At 48.0% G+C, this 24,824-nt stretch overlaps 2 protein-coding genes across 11 annotated transcripts in view; one reads left to right on the plus strand and one right to left on the minus strand.

The window, feature by feature from the left end:
* DOCK1 (dedicator of cytokinesis 1) overlaps positions 1-24,824 on the plus strand; it is a gene marked incomplete at both ends in the record, with an annotated part of 504,224 nt that overhangs the window by 198,721 nt on the left and 280,679 nt on the right. The gene's annotated exons all lie outside the window — the stretch shown is intronic.
* The window catches only part of INSYN2A (inhibitory synaptic factor 2A), a gene marked incomplete at both ends in the record, with an annotated part of 38,221 nt that continues 19,517 nt past the window's right edge, over positions 6,121-24,824 (minus strand). Inside the window, 2 exons of the mRNA XM_080694989.1 lie at positions 6,121-6,304; positions 21,151-21,222. Of these exons, the coding sequence (XP_080551115.1) occupies positions 6,121-6,304; positions 21,151-21,222 (256 nt within the window). The remainder of the gene's footprint in view (positions 6,305-21,150; positions 21,223-24,824) is intronic.

The raw sequence follows: 24,824 nt of genomic DNA on the forward strand, positions 1-24,824 counted from the left end.
CTACCTGTGTGTTTACTGGCTTCAAAATTCAACTGGCTGGCAGTTGTATGGGGAGGAGGAGAACACAGAGGGAAAGTTTGGATGGGTGCTTGGGAATGGACATGCTCACAGCTTGAACAAAGGGTAGGATGGACTGTGTAGAGCACAGTCTTACCTTTCAGACCATGTGGTCTAGGATATCTGTGGGAAATTCCTCCTATCTCAGCCAGAATGATAAGAATCACAGTAATGGTATCACCTCGACATTCAGCACTTTCTAACGTGCGGTGTAACTGACTGGAAGAATCTCCCTTGATTTCCACCTACATCCTGCATCTGCAGCCATAGGAAATGTCCCTCGGGCAGAAGGGAAACTGTGTGTGACCTTTCAGTTACTCTGGCAGGACTCCCATGGAGCCCGGGCCTGGGACCAGAGCTCTCAGTCCCCGCTGTGAGCCCAAGAATCATGATGCCAGTGGGTGCGGCCCATTTCAGCAGGTGTAAAAAGGACTGTGAATTGTTCCCTGAACTCAACCCTAGTTAGGAGGTAGCTCCTGGGCAAGGTCTCCTCTCTCGTTTCCATCTTGAATAACTTGCATGGGGGACCAAATTCTAGGTCTTCTGGAGGTGGAAGGATCAGCAGAGCACTGGATGCTATTTCATGAAGTGCTTGGCCGGCGTGCCCCAGCTTGGAGGCGCCATGTGTTCTAAGAGCCCTCTGGAGTTTCTTGGGACAAATCCTTGCATGTTCTCTTAAGTGGGTGTGACGGCGTACACTCACCCTCCGCCTTCCCCATCTGGACCCTTGTTTCTATCGAACAGCCGACAGCCTCTAGAACACAGAACACCATCCAGGACAAACGAGGCTTAAGGCGCTCTGTGCTCCCACCCTCTCAGCCCTGACCTCAAACACAAGTCTGCAGAAGGGACAACAAGACTGAGGTCTGAAGCTCTCCCCTCCCGACTCTAGCATCTCCAGGGCCTATAAAAAGAATTTAAAAAATTCCTGATTTTGAAAAACAAAGCTGTCATGGAAGAAATCCCCCAAAGAAATATTCTGAATAAGCTGTAATTATTTAACGAGCAGTGACAGCATAGCATACTTCAAGAAGGGCGTTTACCATTTGAAACTTGGATGGTAGAGGAGGAGCTCTCTGTTGCCTGCCCATCCAAGTCCCCTTTCTGATGTCGACAGAGAATCCTGCTGGAGACTCTTTGTCTTCTTTATTTAGTATGCGTAACCTTGCCCTCCCGATTCATATTGGCGGAGATGTATGCGTTTACCTCTTAATGTCACTCTTGCTGCTTGGGAATGTAGATTAGAGGAAGACCGGGACAAAAACCTCCCTGACAAGGTGGGCACAAACTTAACCAGGGGGTTAGCAAGCAGGAAATAGTTTATAGGTCTGTCTTGGGTAAGCCAAACTGCTCTGTTATGTCATAAAGATTTTCATCTTTGTGTGGAGAGTGCTCGTTTTGGCATAAAGGGAGTAGAAGTGGTGAATAACTGTGATTCTACTTAAAAAATCCCAGTAAATGCTGAAAATGGGTTTTAAGAAGTTGAGGTGTTAAGAAGACTTTTACCTGGGTATGTTTTTCCTAATGACTGGTTCCATGATGCTGTCAGCAATAGTACCAGGAATGTGGTTCCTCTTCCCATGGGATACAGTATTAATGGGACTTCTGTTTTGCCAGGTACTTCCCCTTCTAAACAGAGATCTGGTGACTACATAGAAATGTGTGAATTATGGATGTACATTTTAAAATTGTTATCTTTACAGTCTTCCTTTGCAACAAAAATACACCATACATGTTTTAAATGGAGCGTGTCTGGCTTTGTAATCAAGTAGGATACACAATTTCTCTAATTGTACTACTTGCTAGCATATCTACTTCTGAGTCTTGAGATTTTCTGTAGATCACCCGAACACAGGTGTACCTGTGAACAGCACTTCCTTATTAAATTCGTTTTTATTTGGGGTTGGCACAACAGATTTTCTTGCCTGTTTTTCTATTCCCATGGCCCTGATGACTTCATTCAAGGTTGGTCACACTAATGGTGGGTTTACAGAAGAGGAAATAAAAACCGTGTCATTGGCTGAGTAAAATATACCCTGTAATTTCTGCATATTCATCTACGTTATAACAGGGTGACTCTGCGCTAATTCACCCAGCAGGATGTTCCACTCTTTGAATCATGTTAGCTGTTTACCTCCAGTAAATAAACTGGCAGCACACTTAGCCTCTGTCAGTGTGCCGGCCATGGACGATGTGCTGGTGTGGGGATGGCTGCCATGGTCTTTTTTGACATCGCACCCTTGAAACTGTGTCGATGAGTAATCAAGGCCAATTCTGCGGACTGCTAAAAATGTTGCCCCACAATCAATTTGTTGTGGCGGGCTGTATCAACATGCCATGCTGTTACATGCAGCACAGAATAGAAGAGTCCAGGCCCTTGCTTCTCATTCTGGCTCTGTTCTGTCAGGGGCAGGAAGGAGAACACCGTATCAGACAGCACATTCTCAATTTTAGTGAACGACTGGGAGTCTTGGATCTGACATGGCTGCGGTGATCTCCCCACCCAAGGAAATGGTTTTGCAGACATTCTCTCCTCTCCTACCTGAGGACAGGTGGCTGCCTGCTAACCCGGGCCGTGGGCTGTGCCATCCTTTATAACTTAGCATCCAGGTGTGCTCAGCTGCCTGTGCACAGGAAGCGCCCGCTAGTCACTTAAGCCCTCTGACAGTAGTGAGGTTTCCTTGTCCCTTGGCTCCCTCCCCACTTGTACTCTGATGGATCTGGGGACTGAGCATCTCCGACTGAAGGAGCAGATGCGGGCACCCTGGCCTTTGGCTCCTCAAAGCTGGGTGGCTCCGTGGCCCAGGCTGCATCTCAGGAGTCTATGGCCGTGAGCTGGCCCCTCTGGTGGCTCTGGGCTGATTGGAACGCTCCTCCCTCCTGCCCCAGTGGTCTGCTAGACCTTCCTCTCCTTTCTGCACACAGCCCTGGCCTTGTCCCCTTCTCTTCCCTGAGGAACTTGTGAAGGCAGCGGGGTCCTTGGTCCAGTTCTGCAAGCCTCATCCTTGGAAATGGACCCTGCTCTTGCAGACCCAGTGGGGCCGTCCAGGCAAGACCGCCCTGAATGCTGGGCCAGTGCTGAGCTTGTCTGCTATCAAGGCAGGCGCACAGCCTATCTGGGGTACTTCTTTTCCACCTGGGGTGGGAGAAAAGAAAGGAAGGAACTGGCAAGCACCCTGGGGCTGGGACCTTGCTCAGTGGATGCTCTAGAGAGAAACTGCTTGCCCTGGTCCTGGGGTGGGGGGTGGTTGCTGTGGCAATAGTGGATGGGCTTTGTCATCTTCTGGGAGGATTTTCAAAAAGTAGACCTCAGTCAGGCACATGGTACTATGAGCCTGAAAGGCGCCCCACATTCTGTTTAAAGTTAAACTGTCTTCCCGGCGGCCAAGCTCGGCAGGGGCGTAGTGCCAGGCGAGCACGGCGGCCCGTCTCCTCCCGGCTCTGGCAGGCAGGACTTGCGCAGTGCCCAGGGCACATCATGGCCTCACACCTTGCCAAGACTCAGCACAAGGCCTTCTAGCCAAACAGCCCGCCTTCCTTGTTCATTTTCTCAGATTGCTTTCATTTTCTCAAATTATTGAGGCTATGAAATAAGGTAGTCATGCAAAACAGGACTTTTGATTTTTTATTTAAAAATTAATAAAGAACTAAATGACAAGTATAATAATTTAATCTCTATACGTAATGCCACATGTACATCTACATATGAGGGGACACGGTACGATTTTTACCTTGGCATTGTATGAAAGTTTTTTCTGAAGTCCTCTCAAGAGAAGGATAGCCATCTGTCAGTGAACTCTTTGCAACTAAACAATGAAATGATTTTGAACATACTTTTGTTTTTAAGAAAGAACTCGTTAATCTTCGGAGTTTCCTTTTTGGCTCTGAGAATTTTAATCTTTTCGATTTGGGGTCCAGACTGATGGGAGACAGTGACCTCTCCTCTGCAGTCTGGCCTCTGTTTGCACACCAGTGTAGCAGGAGTTAGAAGCTGCTAACAACTTTATTTCAATAGACAGATCATTGGGATTCCTGAAACATAAGCTATAGATAACTTGTTGCAAACATTTTATAACATTAGTTAAAAATAGTATAAAAACATGAAACAGGTCTTTAAATTTTTAGTCCACATGAAACAATTGCACTTCCTTCATGGTACAAGCTGCTGCTCCTTGTTCATCAATCCTTGGACAAAAATATCTCCCAATTCTGTTAATTATGAGTCAGGGAATTGCATCCTAATGTAGTGTTTCTACAAAAGGGTGTGTGTGTGTGTGTGTGTGTGTGTGTGTGTGTGTGTGTGTGTTAAATTGTTAAATTAAAGATCACCTCTGCAGGATTGTTTGAAGAAACCCTAAACATTGCTTGCACAAATACTCTTCAGTCTTTTCCCAGTCCTGATCTACTTACTGATCACTAGGTTCTTGTATAACTGAAATGCTTAGAATTGAAATGGAACTGCCATTGAGTTGGGAGGGAAACGCAAGGCAAAAAAAATCGCTCCGATCTGAGAACAGCAGGCCGACGTCCTCTGAGCCTCAGGAGCCACGGTGGGGCTGGCACCTATCAGTGCGGTGTGCCTGGCAGCACATGATTAGCTATGAAATCGCTAGACAGGAACGTGAAGACTAGGTTTTCTGGGATGTTCACAAAAACTCTTCAAAATTTAAGTTGTACAAAAAAAAAAAAGGCAAAATAAGATCCCTACTTCCTATTGTGAAGAGCAAAAAAATTGATAGACAAACTCATTAATAGACTATTTGGGTTTGATTTCTATAAAAAGGATACTTGCAAAGGTGCAAAGAAATGCGTGGAAAAATAAAGAACTAAGATTTCCATTGCCGTGGGTAGTCAAGAGAGAACTCTGAGTGTTACCGTGGATTTAAAAAATACCTAAAAACATTTGATTCACAGCTTCCCCTAAGTATGTCGTTGAGTACAACTTACTAATAGGCTAAATGTGGGCAACAGTAAGTTTGTCCATTGGTAGCAGCTAAAAGAAACACGCCGTTTGTCTTTGAGATGGTCAGGTCTGGCACAGGTGTTATGAAGCATCACGGAATGTAGAAGAGGTCTGGCTGCGCTCAGGGGCAAACGATGTCTCCGAGGATTGATCCACAAAAAAATGCTTTCCGCCATGGCTGAGAGCCCATAATGGATTGGTGACTGTGTCATCCATCCCGTATCTCTCTGTGTGTCTTCAGATTCTTGCCAGAATTTATCATTTGGCCTTTGGGTACCAAGAGATTAAAAACGAGATCTAAGAAAGCTTAGTGTCCGATAGCTCTGACCCTGTCAACTTGCAGTGATTAAAGGCATGTCCTGACTTTGGGAGACTCCTGGCTGCTGGTCATCTGGGGAATGAGTAGGGACCATGTGGAAGGTCTAGAGATGAAGAGGATGCTAAAGTCGAGGTGTCAATGTGACACCCAGATGCCGTTACTTGGCTTAGCGCTACAGCACGAAAGGCAGATATACAGAGTCACATTTTAGAGATTATTCATGGTCTCCGACCACTTGAAAAAATTGTGCTTTCTCCGGAATTGGATGTGCTGAAAATTGCACTCGCCCCCTGCTTATTTTCAAAATGAAACATAAAAAAATATATATAATGAAGTCCTTTGCAAACATAAGGCTTGCCTTTTCTTCTCATTATTTAAAAAGTAAATAAATCAAGGCTGGGAAGTAATTCTGAGTTTTGGCCGTGTGCAGAGGAACAGCCTGCTGCGCTTTGCAGGTTGGTAACATAATTCTTGGCAGATCTTGGGACCGGGGCGGGGGTTATTAGAACTTTAACTTATCAGCATCGGCTACGGAAGTTTCATTTCGGGTTTTACATCCCCCATCAGCGCGCTGCCAAGAGCAGTCGGCAAGGTGTGACCAGTGACTACCTTGCTCCGTTAATGATCTGTGGAAACAAAGGCCTTTTTGGTACGCAGGGCGAGAAGCGGGGAGTGCGTGAACCGGCACCGCTGTTCCCTCCGTCCTGTTCATTTTGGAAAAGGACTCGCTTCACTCCAGTGGGTTTTGAAGACAGCCGTGAGACCCCAAACACCATGAGTCTTAAAGGAACCAGAGTTTCCATCTTCCATGCTTTTTAGACTCGGTTTTGGATTTTTGCTTGGGCGTGGAGGAGTAAGTCTCTGGGGTGTAAGGCGTGGGTGCGACCTGAGTTTCCTCGATGGGGTGCAGCTTCCTCAGCACGGGCTGGAGCTTGTCTTCTTGCTGCTTAAAATCCAGCTCCACACTGCAAAGACAGAGCGAGAAATTTAGTGCTTGATGTCTCCCCCAGGGACAGCAAGATCTGGCGAGATCCTACTGGGTCCTGCTCACTCGTATTTTATGGTTTTATATTAAGCAATTGGCTCTATTAGGTTTCAGCTCTAGGCCACTGTGAAGAATTTCACATAGGCTCATTTTTCTCCCCCAAATAATGTTACTTGTCTTCATGGGCCACCCCTTAGAGTTTTCTTTGCAGATACTGTTGGTGTCAAGGTGAGTATATCTGTTCGGTCTGTTCAAAACTGAGAGATGGGGAAAGGAATAACCTTACTGTTCACCTATAGACTGTGCACACGCGCTTCGTGGGGGACCCAGGTAACCAAAGGCAAGGGTAGGAGCAGCGAGCCACCGAATCGGAGAAATGTGTTTATCTCACCTGAAAACCCTGCGAAACGGAATGACCTTGGCTCTCATTCTCCTTGCAAGATCTCATTCGTCTGAAAAGCTCCTAAGAGCCGCAGTGTCCGATCAGCGCTGGGGAGAACAGCGTGTTTACCCGGCCAACACCATTGAACCTTACGCGGTGGTTATCAAACACAGTTTTTCAGGCTGCAGTATAGATAGTGTTTGGTAAAAACAACACACAGTTGTAATTACACCACTGAAGCCATGGTGTGTAAACATGTATTCGGGTGGAAGGACGTTTGCCAGGAGTGATGTTTGTATTAGAAAAATGGGATTAAAGAAGTTTTCCAAATATATGTTGTTTCTTATGAAATTTCTCTGAAGATTGCAGTCTACTTGCCAGAAGTCTTCCCTTCTCCCCAGTTCTCAAAAGCAGAGCTTTAGGTCTCCCACATCTCACTCCTAACAGGACCCGTTGCAGTTGGGACAGGATGCCTGGGCGCCTTGTATTCTTTTTTACCCCCTTGGTATTGGGGATTGAAGTCAGGAGCATTCTACCCCTAAGCTATACCCCCCCAACCCTTTTTTTTATTTATTTTGAAATCAGGTCTCAATAAGTTGCTGAGTGTCTCACTAAATTGCTGAAGCTGGCCTTGAGCCTACAATCCTCCTGCCTCAGCTTCCTAAGTACTTACTGGCCTGCAGTACCCCCACCCAGTTTCCTTTTCCTCTGATGATCCCACAATGGGAAGCTTTTCTTTCCTTTTTACTTATCTCCAGCCCTTCCCCAGGATCTCTGGGGTATGAAACAGGGTCCAGCCAGGCTCAGGAGAAATCTGCCCTGTCATCCTTCCCTGTCTGGTCTGGATGGCAGGTTAAATGTCAGTAGATTTCAGCACGGGCTCCGCGCTGATGATAACACACGAGTTCATAACATTTTATAACCAGTGGACCCGTAAACCATCTATAAACATGAAATCCTATTGATTTAGAGAAACATTAATCCTAGCCAAATTTTGACATTTCGGAAAGACAAAACAGCAAAGCTATATTATCTGGAGTTTTAAAAAAGGGTTCCAGCCCTTTCTAATGGACCATTTGATGTTTAACATCCGGGGCTCCATTTTATTGTCAAAGACTATAATATTACTTTAAAATGTTTTAAACAAGTTGTCAGAGAGGTTGATGGCTAGTTACCCACTACTCCTAAAACACGCCTGTTCCCTCCCCCATTCTGAAGGCCTCTTTAAGGGAAGTGGATTGGAGCCTCGGGGACTCAAGTGTCGCTAATCTAGTTTATACGACAGCAGAGAAACAGTCTCTCTTAGGGCAACTGTGACAGTGGGTATTGAGGCTTTGCTGAAGTTATGAAGTTCCACTGTTGGTTCTGTGGCTTGGTGTCATCACATACGGGATTTCTGCCCTGGAGCTGCAGGTATGGTTAGGGTTCAAGGGACATGCCTTCTCCTCTCTAAATTTCAGTTTTGTTCACTTCAAGGGGTCATAATTCCTGTCTCACTGAATCATTCTAAGGACCCCACCCCAAAATGCTCCGTGGAAGAGCTCCCTCAACTCTCCCACAATTCTTCTGATCCAATTCAGGGTGTGTTTATTCCTCCACTCGCCCGGCTATCGCTTATTTTCTAGTGGGTGCAAGAGCTAACGCAAAGATGTCTATTAGAGAGCCCTTCTACCTGCACGCTCAACGAGGCACACAGGGCCCTTCAGTTGTGTCTGTGAGAGGTGGCATGTTGTGGACACACATAAGAGGAATTTTACCAAGGTGCTCAGCTACGATTCAAAACAGGCCTCAGGCCATAGCCATTTCAACTGCCCGGGGTATTAGAAGGGAGGGCAGGCACTTTCATCCTCTAGGCTAACAGCACAATCCTGGTACCTGTCATTATTGAATTTGCATTTAAGTAACTACCTTGGAAATCCTGTTATTAACCAATTTATCACACAGTGGAACCATGTAGTCACAGTAATCTAATCTGAGTTCTTGTTAACAAAACAACTGGACTTTATCTGTCTAGCAGAGTCCTGTTTGCACTCCACAGTCCATCCACCGCCCCCTGCATGTGTCCGCAGCGAGGTGCCGGAGGCAGCCAAGAGTGGCCAGCACTCCCCACCCTCCTGTGCCGGTTGTTCTGCATCTGCTTGAGGGAGGGTGGTGCTGCCCTAGCCAGGCAAACTTCGAGGAGGTGTGCACGCTGCTAGGTAGCGAGGACATGGATCCTCATGCGCTGCTGTCTGCTGGGACTGCGTTTCATGGGGAAGGGGCGCAGGAGGTCAGAAGGGTTTGAAGCAGACAGCTGGCTGAGCAGGGCAATACCAGACTTGTAGTCTGGTCAGCTCTGGCTGGCAGAGCAAAGTCCCTTTGGTCTTAGCATCCAAATGGCCCCCAAAAAGCAACACTTATATCCTGTTGAGGTCGAGGACTGGGGCATTCTGGGGCAGTGACTCCTCTGTCTCTAGTGCACCTCTCTGTTGGGCCGTGAATTGTCCAGAGGGGCCCTGCTGCCCTGCCTCGTGGAGAGGGATGGCCCCACTTTTGGCAGGCACCCTCCCCTACACCAGCTGCCCATGTGTGTGCGGGGTGGTTCTGCCTTCTATCCGCCTTCTTCATGCCCCACCTGAAGGCCTTTCCTGGCTCTTTGAATGGCTGAGCACTCCCCATCCCACTCTCCCCTAGGTCTAAATAGTCTGTGCTGATTGACCACCTTCCTCCAGCTCACCTCTCATCCTTCATCCTCCTGAGCTCTTCCTGTGCGTTAACCACAAAGAGCGACTGTATTTGTTTCTGAGTCATTTTGCCTCCACCTTCCTGAATGGCAGGTGCCATGACCAGGGAAGAGTGATTCCGTGTCTCAGTTCCTAGCACCGACCACAGGGCCCGAATCACGGCAGCTGCCTCGTAGTAAATCCAGAATGAACGCACAGGAGCAGAGCCTTAGGGATGAGCCCTGCCTCGGCTTCCATCCCTGTGCACTGGCCTGCTCTGTCCCCCAGAGCCCTGTTGCTGCCCCACCTGCACAGCCCCCACCCGACCTCAGACACACAGGGCTGGTCCTGGCGTGGCTTTGCAGGAATGGCTGCTGGCAGAGTCTGTGGCCTGGCTCCAGAAGTGAACGTTCTGAAGATCTTCCCCAGTGTGCACTGGGATCTTTTCAGATCGTGGCTTCCCTTTCCTGAGTCCCTACTCTGTCTTGCCAGGTCTCTGCAGGGAGATCTTGGCTAGGATCGTTGCATCTTCACGGTGAGCCTGATTCTGGGCAGCTGCTCCTGGTGCTGTGGGCCTGTTCTTACCTTTGCATTTCTCCTGTGCCCTGGAGGAGGGTCTGGGACCATACTGGTGTTTCTGGTTGATATTGCTTCTAAGTGCCACTAAAAGTAGTGTGTCTCTACAAGGAGCTTTGGACTTGCCTTCCAAGGTGATACCAGCCATAGCAGGCAGACAGGAAGTCTGGGCTGCAGACCATGGTCCCTTAGGCCTCCCTGCAGCACCTGGATATCACTGCCGAGTGTGCACTGCCCAGTGGATGGGTGTGATCTAGTGCTGTAGGGCACAAGCCAGGGGCCGTGTGCATCACACTGCACACTTGCTCCTCAGCCAGATCCAGCCTGGAAGAAGCAAAGCATGAATCTGCGGGCCTTGGCCAGGCAAGCCCGTGCTGGATGAGGCTGCTCTCCCATCGTGCAGGGTGGAAAGACCCCTGGGCTGCTGAAAGATCTGAGCCCTGAAACCATGAGTGCACCCATCTGCAGCTCCCTTTTCTGCTGGCATTTCTATTCTCTTCCTCACAATCGAGTCGCGCAGACAACACTTTATGTCTAGAAATCCAGGGGAACTGGCCCTGCCACCTGCAAAGCTTTGCAACACCCTGGTCATGCCCTCTGTGACACGTGGCAGTCCATGAGTATCAACTGGATAGACTTAACTCACTTCTCTTTAAAATTAATTTGGAGGATGTGGACTGTCTTGAGAAAACATATCCTATGTGTTTCTGAAGAAGTTAACGTGCGCACTAAGGCTCAGGCGGTTATCTGCCCACCCTCGAGGGTCCCTCCCTCCCCAGGGCCCGTGCGAGGCTTTGCAGTAACAATTCTCCCGACCTCTTCCTGGGATGTGGCAGAACACGGACCCTTCTGCTTCTTCAGTGTCTACTGTGCCTGATGCTCACAGAAAACCTCAGGCCCATCCAGTTTCCTTCGTAAGCTATCACAGACTCCTCTGGTTCATTTATGAGGCCTGCTTTACACAAAGTCTCTTTCTCCGATCCTCTCTGCATCAGTTAAGAGTTAAAAGCAGGTGAGTTTGGCTCCCAAGCATTTGCTTGTTTTTTGGAGTGGAAGAAGATCTGAAACCTTTTGATTTCTGCAGCCCGGCCCTGCCATGGGCTGTGGAGACAGGCTTCCACTTTTAATTCTCTTTGAATTAGATCACAGAGTCCCAGTGCTGATGGTGGTGGCTCTGCACTGACTCACGCTCTGCCACTGTGGATAAATCAGCTCACCTTGGGGACCTGCGCTTCTGCAACTGTGGAGCATGTGAGGATGTGGGAGACGCCCTTCCACTCATGGGGTGGTCCTGAGGAATGGCCACGAAGTCCCGGGGAAGCCAGAATGTTGGGGTGCGGGATGCTTTTGATTAGTACTTTGGATAGTACAAATAATGTCCCCAAGGCACTACATGTGAAGTCCCACGATGTTGGCTACAGTGTGGCTAGCTTTACTTTAGTGCCTTGGGCAACACTGGCATTATTTAGAGGAGGTTGAAAGCGGAACCAATTCCTGTTTTCTCCCTTTTGAGCTGGGGAAATTGAGGCAGATCCTGCCTTCCTGGGCCTCTGTTTATCTACGTTACCGTAGCCACCTTCTCCTGAAAGGACCAGGACCCAAAGTACCCATCATTCTTTTCTGAACACATCTCCATGGGAACAGCTGAGGGGCACTCAATCCAACATGTCCCCAACCAGCTCTCTCCCCATCTGCTCCTCTTTCTTCCCTCACGTGGCTGATGGCTGTGACTCCCCCAGGAAGCCAAGCCACAGACCCAACAAAATCCAGCTGGGTCGCCCCTCTTGGCCGTCCACCAGCTGGGCGCAGTGGTTTGCCCCCCGCAGCCTCCTGTGCCCTTCCCCTGTGACTGAGCGCTGCTCTGCTCGAGTCCCTAGCGTTTTCTCCCGGTCACTGGAGCAGTGAGTCTCCTTCCTTCTCTCTTACTTTGCTTCTACTTCCCAATCGCGAAAGTCGCTTTCTCAGGAAAACTAGCGGATGCCTTGTCCAGTCCTGCTCATGCTTCAAAGCTGAAGTCACAAGTCACCTCTCTCAGTGGGTATCCCAGACTAGCCACGTCCGTCCACCCCTCTGGTCACACACAAACACCCCCTGAGGAACCGCTCCTCTGCCCGCTTGTTGTCCCTGTTCCTCTAGAGCATGTGTTGTGTAGGACAGCAGCTGTTTTCTCCTGGGCCTGCAAATGAACGCATCGAGGCGCAGAACATGTTGGGTCCGTCCCTTGTCTATGGTGCATTTAGCACCGTGCCGGGCGCCGGGATGCTGGCTTTGCTTACTGAACTGAAAGGAACAGATGAACTCGACCGAATCCCCTCATTTCTAGTCTCAGCACAATACTGCTGTCCTATTTCCTGTTTCACATGTATCTAAAGAATTCTGCTTTTTTGCCTTATTATATGACACATATGTCACGGGCCTCTATCTATCCACGTATAGAATCTATGGATCCCTTTCCATAAGTATTAGCAACTTATAATTGCTGTTTTTTTTAACACTTTAAATCTAGAAATTATTTACCAAAGCTTTGTACACTTCCCTCAGCACTCTTTCATATAGTAGGCGCACAATCACATAGTAGGTGTGTGTTTAAAGAGTCGCTATCAGGGTTAAAATACCAGAAGTAAATGGGTCATCAGAAATATTAATACTGTAACTGTAAGATCTTTCCTCCTTGCCTGGTTTGCAGTGACAAGGAAATTACGATTATAGCTTCTCACAAAAGCATTAGCCAGATATCCTAATTATAAGTTATCCTCTGGAGTAACCAGTGTTGGACTCAGACAGTGGCTTTCCTGACTGTGTTCTGTACCTGCTCCCTGACCCAGCGGAGATCTTGCTTGACCGTGCTCCACCTTGGCTGTCTGTTCTGCCTGTTGTTTTCTCTGGTGCCAGGCTTCATCTAATTCCCAAGTCCAAGGGCAGGTCAGATGCACAGGGGTCAGGGACCCACACATGGCCCTGTGGAGGTGGAGGTGGTCCCAAGTCACTTTAATAATCTCCACTGGCAAAACTTCCCCCAACAGTAATGAGACTAGTTGTCTAACTAGACCATCATGTTTGCTTTAAGGATGTTATGTTACCCTCCTAGAAGCTACAGTGCTCAGACATTATCTAATTAGAGGGGGTCAATAATTTAAGTGTAGTCAGTCAATACACTGCTGTCCCTGGCCTTAGCAGAGTGCAGGGTCTTCTATCTTTGAGGTGTAACTGCAGCAAGAGGGGGAGACATGGACCACGTCCTGTGCAGCCATTTGTGCTGAGCCACTCAGGTGCCAGGGCAAGGCTGGGACCTCAGCCTGTGCCTCCCTTGTCCTTCTCATTTTGAAGATGGGCATCTTCTGTGCACAAAAGCAGGTGACTTCCCAGGATCAAGATGCCAAGGTATCAGACCTCCCTGAGCCCCAGCCTTGAACTCGGCTTCTTGCACATACTCAAGAACTCCCCGCATCCTAACACCAACTCAAAGAGCAGCGCCCAGTGATGTCCAGAACGCATAATGCTTATCACACACAGAGCCATTATCAGGGAGTAGGGTAAGTCCCAGCCTCTAGGATGCCACCTTCGGGAGCAGGGCTCTGGAAGATGACAGGCAGAGGGAAGATCTCCCACACTGACTCAGGGACCATCGCATCCTCTAATCACTGTGGAAATTCCCCAGAAAATTGCATACCACTTGCTCCCAGCTTTGTGGCAAGACTGAATCTTGTATTTAGCCCCTAGAGAAATCTCCATATTCATCTAAAAATGAATTACATTTATTCCCCTGGAATCTGACAAGGTAGCTCTCTCATCCTATTCTGGACATCGTGAAAGGTTCCTTAACTTTTACCTTTGGGCATAACCCAAAATAAGGGTTATCGTATAATTAGTTTTTCTCTGCTGAGTAAATTTTAAGTAATTGCTTTACAAACAATATGTTGAGATGAGCAATCAGTTTTTAGTTTTAGGGCTGTAATCAGTTTTATAACATCTCTATAAGGAAAGCAAGGTATTCACTAAAAGTGACTTCAACTTCAATCCTTACATCTTGGAGCAAAAGAAATTCTGTATTTTTAGAATTCTAATAGAATAGGAAAGGAACACGGATTATTAGTGCTGGGAATTTCCAAGGGGAAACTTGAAGCCTGTCAAAATCATTCTTTTTTTTTTTCCCCTGAGTTTTAATTTGCTTTATTAAGAAATATTTCCTTATGCGAGAATAACACTGTGTAACGTATTGGCCAGGGGTTCCCTGCTGTCTTCTTCCTACTCTAAACATTACAGGAGGCATGTCCTCGCATCGTGCTGTGGAGCAAGGTAACATGCGGCGTAGTAACTGCAGCAAGACTGGAACGGGGACTTCCATTACAGAGGTTCACCAGATGACACAGGGTGCAGAAATGCCACTCCTGCGGGCTCCGGACCTGCTGCGACTGGCCCCATCTCCGCCTACAGACACAATCACCATCAGTCATGATTCTTCCCCTTCTGCTTGCTCTGCTGCTCGCCACCCCCCCAGACCAGCGCTCCTCTGAAGAATGCTTGAAGTCAGTGAAGGATCACTGCACATGCTTGTCTGGAAGACTGCGAACTCATTGACGACCTAGCACATCACCTAGGATGATCTGAGAAAATGCATCCATTCCTTCTGTGTGCCCCTTATCCCATCTCATAAAGCTAGGGTCTTCCCCTCATCTTTCCTGATATCCTCCAGCCATCTGGGGAAGGAATGTGCACAGCTGAGGAGCTTTTCCCCCTAGGAAGAAGTCTCAGCCTGTGATGTCTTGGGCCACACCCCAGCTGCTATAAGGAAGAGCGTCCTGTCTCCCCAGGCATCCTCTTCAGTCCTTGGAGGTGCTATGGTTCCTAACTGTCTAGCCAAGGGGACTCTAGAGAATGCATCCCAGTGTTCCCTAACCTGGCATCCCTGCATGGTGATCCAGCGCCTCTGCATCTGTTTTCTTACAGTAAGAGCCCTCCTCTTCATTCTCCTTCCCCTTCCCTTCCTCCTTTCCCCCTCTGCTCCTCTTTCTCCCCTCCCTCTCCATTCCTCTCTTGGCACCTGTGCAGCATGCATGCAGTAGGAAGGCTCCACTGCCACTGTCATTGAAGGGTCTCATGGTGAGGGGTATGTGGCGGGAGAGTCTTAGGTCAGATGTAGCCTCCTGCCCATCTCCTAGTGCCTGAGCACAGGCTCTCTCTCAGGGTCTCTAGGATGGTGCTTGTTCACCAATTGCATGTAAGTATCCAAGGGAAAGGGAATAGACATTGTATCAAAATGGTTGTTTGCAATTCTGTCTACACTTGACCGTCCTGGATCTTATCAAATAATGAAAGTACGACATAGACATTAGGACATTCCAGGAGCTCCCTCCCCTTGCAGGGTTAAAAGAAGAAAAGACATGGGCGGGCCCTGGCCTGCCCATCCATTCTGGTGCCCAGCCCACTCACTGTCCCACCAGGTGACTAGCGGCATCCTGGAGGCCATTTGTATGGTGGCCATGGTGGAGAAATGGAGCAGGCTGGGACAGTGTCCTGGAAAGTGCAGTCGCTCAGGTCCTGTAACCACTGCCCGCCATGCTAAGGCTTCGCCAGAACATTTGAAATTCTGGAAATGATGCTCTTTAATTAATCTGAATCAGCACTCATTTATCTCTTAGATATTGCTTCCATCCCCCAAAAGCCTTTGAATTGAAGTTGGCACACCATGACTTTCATAAAAATACATACACATTATAATTCAGGTCACTTTCCCGCAGTATTATTTTACTAATTAACCATTTCAGTCATGGAGGGAAGTGGTGGGTTTGACTGGGTATCTCACATTTTTCCTTTCGGAATCAAAGCTCGAACAAAAGATGAGTCACGGGCAGCATGACTCATCAGATGGGTCTGACAAAGGAGTTGCTAAGAGAGGCCGGAGACAAAAGATTCCGACTGCTGATGATGAGCAAAGATGATATTAGTAATTTATCCTTAAAACATCCTCTAAACTAATTAGAGCATATTTTGACAGGAGATACGACTGATAAGACAGAAAAGTTTCACTTGAAGAAAACTTCAACTTGAATGTCTTTACTCTTCCTTCCTGCTGAGGCTTTTCTTAATTTGAATATCTCAATAGGTCTAGCTCCCAATCAAAGGGATGTCATCTGAGGAGAAGAATTAACTCCGTCAACCCTCTCGTAAGTTCCAGCGATCACAAATCTCAATCTCGGTACACGGCGTTTCCTTGGTCTTGCGCAGAGTTATCGGTTCTCTGCCAAATACGGAAATCAGTTTGCCAATGGAGAAATGGATGTTTTTAGCTGCAGAAATGCCTTGTGACTATTTGCACCTCGACTCCTATGTACACATCCCACTGGGGTTCTCAAGTTTTTCATCATTGTGACGAGGAAGCTTCTGGGATTCCAGAGCTGGAAGGGATCCCTGGGGACAATTCTGCAGGTCTTCAAGGTGAATGGATATCTGCTCATTAGAGAGGGCGGGAACTCTGCCCCGAGCTCCGGGCACCTGGATCTGAGCGCCACCCTGGCAGCTCAATGTTTCTTCCCTTCCGCTCCTGGTCCTGGCAGCCTTTTTCCTGAAATTGCTTGAAGCCCTTTTGTCCTTTCGATGCTCTTTTCCAAGTTGTGTATATTTCCATGACAGAACCATTTTTTACAGAGAACTATGTCCCGCCACCCGTGGCAGAGGCCCACATTTATTACAGGGCTGTGTTGATGAATCTGCAGGCACCTGGGTCTTGAACATGGCGGCCTTCTGGTCACCTGGGGCACAGAGTGTTCTGGAAATCCAGGGCTCCTTATAACTGCTCCAGGAGGCCAGCTGGGTTTCCAGGGAAATGCAGTGTTTAAATGGAAGGCAGGTGGGGTCAGGTCGGAGCATTGTTAGTCATCTGTTTTGAGGTCACCTTGGTCTGGCTTGGGATGGGCACAAACTGCCCACCACAAGTGGGAACTGTTTGCAGGCCGGCAGTTGCCAAGGATCAAATAGGACCAATAACCAGAGCCTCTAATAAGAAGTCAAGACCCTGACAGTTTACCCTTTCCTTCCTTTGGTGTTACTCCCTGACTCACCCCACGGTTGCTTTGTTATTTCTTGAGATTAATCTTATAATGTGTTGGTGATATCATATATAATGTGTTGGTTATAACCCTTAAAAGCAAGATGCTAGTGGACGTACGGCAGAAGTAGGGACATCTCTCCCCTCCCGGCCTCCCCAGCTGCCATGTTGATTTGGACCAGTTTCTGATCCCTCCTAGTATATCAGCCTCTGATATTTGCATGGGGCTAATTGAAGTTCCCGTTACTAATCTGATGGACTCAGCCACGCCATGCATCTCCTCTTGGCATTCCCGACACCACACGAGGCCGGATGCCGCTGACTAACAGGCCGCTCTTGTCCAGCACGACCCTCGAGCTGTCCTGCTTCAGCCGCATGCTTGTCAGGCTATATTTACTCCTGGAATTATCGTTGCCCTATGCGATTATAACTAAGATGACTTAATCATTTCAATGTTACCGAAACAACAGAGGTAAGAAACAATTGTGATTTCTGTGAGGCCTTAGAAAAAGCGGGGTGCTATTGATTATTGGGTGTGAAAACAGGGTAACTCAAGTTGTGCACCCCAAACTTTCTGAAATCAGTTTCCAGCACTCAGCAGGTGTACTACTGCACTTTGCAGAGTGGAGAACAGATATGTTTCATAGAAGACAACATGGGAGAGCCTACACATGGGAAGCATCTAAGTCTCCCCGCCAAACATTAGCAAAATTCCTATCATATAGATGTAAGGCTTCAGTTCTCATGGCTGAAATTAAAATGAATTAAAAGTACATGTCAGGTTTGTTTAGGACTCTCCGTGGACTGGGTTTTCAGTTAATTGAACTGAGTACATTTATACTTCTTTTATCTGCTATTTACCTAGATCTCAAAAAAACTTTAGTCTAGCCCAATATTACCCATCAGAGTAACTGGTAAGTCTTAATTATTTCCAATATTAAATTATGGGAAATTAGGGAAATGATCTGATGAACTATATATGTTTACCTAGGTGGGGAAAGAGAGATCTTCATTGAACACTAGCTGAAAGATTGAATGGTTAGGACTTGTGGGGTCACAGAGTATCCAGCTGAAATGACCCTGTGTAGAATGTTCTAGAACCAAAACTTGGGAAACCCAAGTAACTGTTCCATTTGCAACAGAACTTTTAGGGGTAGGTGTGTGTGTGTGTGTGTGTGTGTGTGTGTGTGTGTGTGTGTGTGTTACCTGTAGAATGGAGTGATTTTAAACAACTTTCCTGAAAGAGGGATATTCCAAAGTCCACATTCCTTTAACAGGGCCTCTCTGGGATGTTTCTGCATTTACAGAGGCAAGAGCCTTTTTTGTGAGGTTGCTTAGGCCTCCTCTCTGTTCGGTTTCTGAAGATACATGTCATGAAATCAACTGTCCCTACAATCCACCTGCAGTGCCAGGGCGTCTGCAATTGCACAGGCATCTCCTGCTTCATGTAAAAGAAGCAGAGTGGTCCTGTGCCTCCATCCTGCCCTGGCGAGTTGTCCTCAATCTTGGAAGACTCCCGTGGTGTTTGGACACTTGTAGCTCTTTTGGACAGAGACCAGTATCTGTCTGATGCGTTGGGATGCACAGAGAATCCTGGTGAGATCATACAAAATAGTAGCCTCTTCAGGCTAATTCCTGAAGAGAAAAATTCCTTTCCTTCTCAGACTTGTTAAATCATGATTAGTTTTACTCTTTCTGTAAGTCACCTCTGGATTTGGAGCTAAATTTATTTAAATTATTTCAGTTATGTTGGATAGTGTCTTAATACATTCTTTTTTCAATCAGCCACAAAATGTTAAATAGGTTTCGGCTGAACATGCTCATTCTCTGAGCCTTCTCTGGAAGGCTTTGCGCAGGTCTGCCTTGTTGCATTAAAAGGCTTGGGTGAGCTTTAGCTCTTGAAGTAATAAAAGCTAAACTCCTGAACATGCCTGGTGATCTACATCCTCCTTATCCCCTAATTTGCTGAGGTTCACGACAGATCATTTCATGTTGGAGTTATATTCCTTCACCATTGATTTAAAATTCTCTTCCAGAATACGAAGGTCGTGAAAAGCTCTCACTATAACCGTGGTGTGGGTTCTTGGTTTCCACCTCCATGTGAGTCAGAGCCAAGAACAATCTTGGCTTACCCTGCTGGGCTGAGCATGCTACGGCAGGGGTCCTGGCTCCCCACTTGCTGCCAGGAGCCCTAGGATAGGGTGAACTTTTCACCCTCAGTGCAGTTGACATTTTAGACCCCTTGACTGTTCTAGGATCATCCAGTGCAGTCCTAGGCATCAGCAGTATGCCTGGCCTCTACGTACTAGATGTCAGTAGCACCTGTCAGTTAGAGGGCCTTCAAGTGTCTCTTCTGACTTTGCCAAGTTTCCCCTGGGAGGCAAAGATCACCACTAGTTGAGAAGCTGCACTGCGTAAAACATGCTGGTGTGGCCCCCCCACTGCCCATTGCTACCTGAGGTTACTTCTGTCTGTACCCAACTAGGGTCTCCAGGTGACCCAGCTCTGCCTTTGGTTAAAGGACTTCTTCTCCATCTGGGGTGCTCTTCCTGGGTGGGTGGTGAGCACGGCCATATCAGTATGTTTCCTTTGAAAATGATGGGATGAGGTTGACTTTGAGTGACCTGAAGCTGTTCTGCTCTGCTGTATCTGTCTCATTCATATAGAGGACAATGTTTCTGAAGGTCTTTATAAAGTTTTTTTGGGGGGTAGGGAAAAGTGGGGTTTCATTATATGTTTTTAGATATGTGACTATTTAGTTATAATTGAATTTTTTGTGGCACTGGGGATGGAACCCAGGGTTATTCTACCTCTGAGCTACACCCCCAGCCCTATATTTTATTCTTTATTTTGATACAGGGTCTCTCTGAGTTGCAAAGGGCCTCACTAAGTAGCTGAGGCTGGCCAAGAACTGCTATTCTCCTATATCAGCCTCTCAACTATTGGGAGTTCGCGGATGCACCATCGCACCCAGCTAGTTATAATTGTTTTTTGATAATTTACTAATATTATCTTTCTCAAGAGAAGACATACAAATGGCAAACAGGCATTGGAAAAAATATCCTCACCATCACTACCCATAGGAAAAATGCAAATCAAAACCATAGCCAGCGGCCACCTTACCATAACAAGATGACAAGATAGCCAAAGCCCATCGGGGTGCAGAGAAAGGGGGACCCCGCACACCGTGGATGGGAATATTACTTAGTACAGCCATTGAGAGAACCAGTATGCAAGTTCCTTGAAACAAAACGAAACCCAGAACTGGCATATGATTGGGCAGCCCCCGCTACTGTGTATACAGCCAAAGAAAATGGAATCAGCGTGGCAAAGAGACACCTCCATCCCAGCATGTACCACAGGACTAGTCACGCTGCCAGGACATGAGGTCGACCTAAGCATCTTTGGTCTCATGCTTAAACGTGAACTTCACGAACATCACATCTCTCACTGCTTTCTTATTTTGTGAATATTACATCTCCCCCCAAAATAAATAACCCCACTAAAGGTTTTAACTATGTCTTATAATCCTAAATGATTGCTATAATCCTAAGGTAGGTTTTGCCTGTTGAAATATTTTTTGCTGTGTTCTTGTGGATGCTAATAATATAAACAAACATTAACTTAAGAGAAAAGAAGAACAACAGGTGTAGGAGCCCTGGAGCTGGGGCTCTGCTGGGGCTGGGCGCACCGTGATCCCGTGAGTCCCAGGAAATAACACAGGTGCACAGGTATGGAGAGCACCCTGGCACTCCTTGGCACACCCGGGCGAACAGTGTACTTTCCCACCTTTGATCGGCACCATCTGAAGGGCGTATATTGTACAACTTTTCACAAGCCCACAGTATAGCGCTCCTGGCCATGTGCTCCCAGAGAAAAAGCCATCAAACGGATCCCAGCTCTGAAACCACAAGGGCACGTCGGCAAGATAAACTGGCTCAAACTCTCCTTCCTCCCTGGGCTAGCGTCAGTGTGAGGAGCTGGGGCCTGTGGTCCAGGAGGGTCCTTCCCTCTCGTCTGGTGGAATCCTCCCAGCATGGCCCCGATGGTTCTTGCCTTGACGGGTAAACAGCATCCATCACTCAGAACACGCCAGCGGGGAGAGGAGGAGGTGAACCTACCTATAGATAATGCATGCACTGTTCCTGCATGTGTCACAATTAGCTGTGTCTTGCCCAGTCCGATATGAAAGCCTACAAGATAAGAACAGGAGAGCATTAAAGCGGTGGCTGGGGCTCACAGAGCAGATGCCTCACGCCGCGCCTTCCCCATGCCGAGCTCCTCGTGGCGATGGCGGTCGACTGCTCAGCCCCTGTCTCTGCCTGCACTCTACACAGCCATCACCACCTCCCTAGCAACAAGGCCATTGAAATGAAATTGCAAGTGTGAACCGAAGCTACTGGGTGAAGTCTACAATCTGATTTTGTTATCAGCACAGGGAGTTTGGGATGTTTCTGTGCAGCTTTATAGTTATGGCACTGCAAAGGAACTCTAAAGGGAAACCAACCGCAGATGCTGACCCTGACTCCCTGGCTTGTCTTTGCCAGCACCCCATGCCATGCCAGGGAGGGGGTTGGCACACCCATGGGCCATATGCCCCTGCCCCTGGTTTCTCCAAGATGCTAAGAGTAGCTTTCCTGATCCTTTGGTGGTGCTGGGGATGGAGCCCAGGGCTTTGTCCATGTGAAGTAGGCACCTGACCACTGAACTGTATCGCCGGATTTTCTATTTTTAAGTGCTTAAAAAAAGTCAAAAGAATATCTGTGACACTGGCAAATTATCTGAAACTCACATCTCCATGTCCATAAGTAAAGTTTCTAATTTTGATAGTAAAAATGAGGCTTATATATGAAGATCTATATGCCATCCTTTTTTTTATACAAAGAGCTATATAGTGTACTTGATTTTACCTCTTGGTCTTCTAGACCCAGAGTATTTACTCTTGCTGTCTTCTGTAACACGGTATCATTCTGCCATGGTCAGGACTTCTTTGTCTGATTTCCTTTCTCTGGCTGTGTTCTCTGGTGAGTTCTGTCGGCCCTATGAGACCGGAGTTTAGCCTGTGTGTATGTATGTAGTGGTTGCGAGCTCTTCTTCCCACTAAATAAGTAAATAAATAACCTTGGAGTATTTCTGCAGTTTAGGTTTTTTTTTTTTTTTTGTGGTACTGGGCTTCCTGGAAGCCCTTCTACCTCCAGGCTACACTCCCAGACCTATTTTTTATATTTTTGAAACAGGGTCTCTTACGCCAGCGCGGCTGGCTTCGAACCTGCGCGATCCTCCTGTCTCCGCCTCCCAAGCGCGGGGATTACAAGCGTGCGCCACCACGCCCGGCCTTACAGTTTAGTTTTGAAAGTTATATAAACTTACTGTGTGATGGGGAGGATTTTCCTGACCCGGTTGGAGTTGTCCATCACCCCAGGATCTGGTCTGGGGATCTGTACTCCCATAATCTCCCCTGACTGCTTAGGTTGGACTTTTCCCTCTGATGTTCTTAACAGACAGGTGTGGTTTCTTCTTATTATTATTTTTTCTCCTTTCCTGCATGTGATTTTGTGCTCAGGGACAAACAAGGAAACCTGAAACTGTTAAATCTGTGGCAGAAGCAGAGCTTCTGTCTGCACTGGCTTCTGATCACTTTGGGGGCAAGTTTACATCAACAGAGTCCTTCAACAAAGTGAGAGTGTGCACAGGGCTTTGCTGTCAACACTGAGGGTCAATACTGCCCTCACCTCTGCTGTGCTTACTTCTGTATGCATCGTGGGTTTTAGATTAAAAATCACTTTGGTTTCCTCGTTATGGCTTGCGTTACATAAACATTTGACAAACGGATTGTCTGCTCCATGCCCAGAGTGTCCTGAGCTGAGATGACCTTTGAGTTCTGTGCACTTTATTAATCAAGTGACCACATTCTGCCCCTACGTGTTGCCAAACATTTCTTGTGATTCATTATATTTGAAACAGAATTGGGGTCATATTGTGGCTGCATTTTGTGCCTCTCTCTCTCTCTTTGCATCCTGTGCTGGACACCTCTGAGGGCCCATGCTTGGCTTGTCTCTTCTCCCCCAATCTCTTTCAGGAGACAGGGGACCTGAATGGTCCGTGCCCGTAATCCTGCCGCCGTTTTCTCCACCAGACATGGTGATTGTTGCCCTCTGCCGCAAGCCCTAGGCGTGTGTTCACCTCCTGGCCTTCCTCCGGGTCATGGGTTTGCCCAGGCAGGCAGGTTCCTGGGGTCAGCACTTTGACCTTCCCCAACCCCTGAGCCTGTGATGTTCAGTGTCGTTCTTTCCCCAGCCTACTCGACTTGGGTGTGGCCCCAAGCTCAGGTCTGACCCTGGACACTTTGCACAGTGAACCAAGTACAGTCACTGAGCCCAGCCCCTCGCAATGCCCGGCTCTATGCTGACTGTGTCGCTGCACTGTTGGGCGGGGTGCCGAGAGCCTGCTGCCACCGCCGTGCTGTCCAGGTGGGCTCCTGCGGGAGTACGTAGTCGTCATGTGTGATTTCTCGTCACCTCTAAACTGTCGGTGCTCCAGGCAGAATCCCCGGGGCTTCACAGTCGCTGTCTATGGGCGCTCTCGGTGAATTTCAGGCACTTGGTCCTTCCTGCCCTCCACCTCAGGACACTCTCCCCGAGACCTCCTCTACATCAACGCCCCTCTCTGCTCAGTGACCTCAAAGAGTCTCTCCTGCGTCGGAGGATGGAGCCTTCCAATGGACTACACTGTCCTCATTCTACAGAGGAGAATGTAGCAAGCAGCACGCAAGTTGGATCTCATTATCCTTAGACCCCAGGCTTCCGATGACCCCTGAGGCCTTGTTCTCATCTTGGGATCTGCTACTTGTAATTGGCACCATGGGGCAGTCAGTGAGTTTGACTCTGACAGGACAAGGCTTCGGGCACCTGGGTGTCACAAGAGGGTGCCTTTGCTGGGTGGTGGAGTGCAGCGCCGCAGTGAGAGGTGGCCTTTTTAAGGGCCTTTCTGAAAATCGTCGATTATAATTATCTTGTGAAATGCACAGATTTCCCGTTACAGTGAGTAAGTAAGCAGTTAGCTATTAGCTGCCTCCTGCATCATTGTGGTCACTGAAGGTACGTGGGATGGAACCCTTGTCCTCACGAAGCCCAAGGGCAGGCAGGTTTTCAACACACAAATGCATGGGCAGAGGGAAGAATGAGGGAACGGATGGCCGACTGGGCCATGTTGGTGCTCCTGCTGCTGGCTGGATCATGTTGAGAAAGGGTGGCTTTGCCTCGCCCTCCAAGGAGGGGGCGTTCGAAATGAGACCAGAGTGATGACAAAGGCAGTCATCATCGGTGACCCAGGACTGCGGGTTGCAAGCTAGACTTTCACACGTCAGCATCCTGCAGTGGGAATGATGGTGGCGTGCCTGCAGGGCAGAGGGAGGCCGGCATGGCTCTAATGGATGGAGTGTCCAGGAGTGGCGGGCTGCCCTCAGACCACGTGGAAGGGGAGCTCGCCAGCTCGCTCGACATTGCTGGGAGTGCAGTGGGAAACTACCCTAGAGCTTTTCTCACGGTGGCTGAAAGGACCTCTGCTTGCAGGTGCTGAAGCTTCTGTCCTGTCATTGCCAAAAGGACCTGGGCACTGCTCTTCTCGTCCCTCTTCTCTACAGCATCACAGTCATGATGCTTTCTTCCTCATTTCTTTCCCTTCTTTCTTTCTTTCCTTTTTTTTTGGGGGGGGTACTAGGGATTAAACCCAGGGGTGATTATACTACCTCTGGGTTACATTCTCAGCCCTATTTAATTTTATTTTTTAGTTTTGC

This window comes from Muscardinus avellanarius (assembly GCF_963383645.1).
Source record: "Muscardinus avellanarius genome assembly, chromosome: 4".
NCBI lineage: Eukaryota > Metazoa > Chordata > Mammalia > Rodentia > Gliridae > Muscardinus > Muscardinus avellanarius.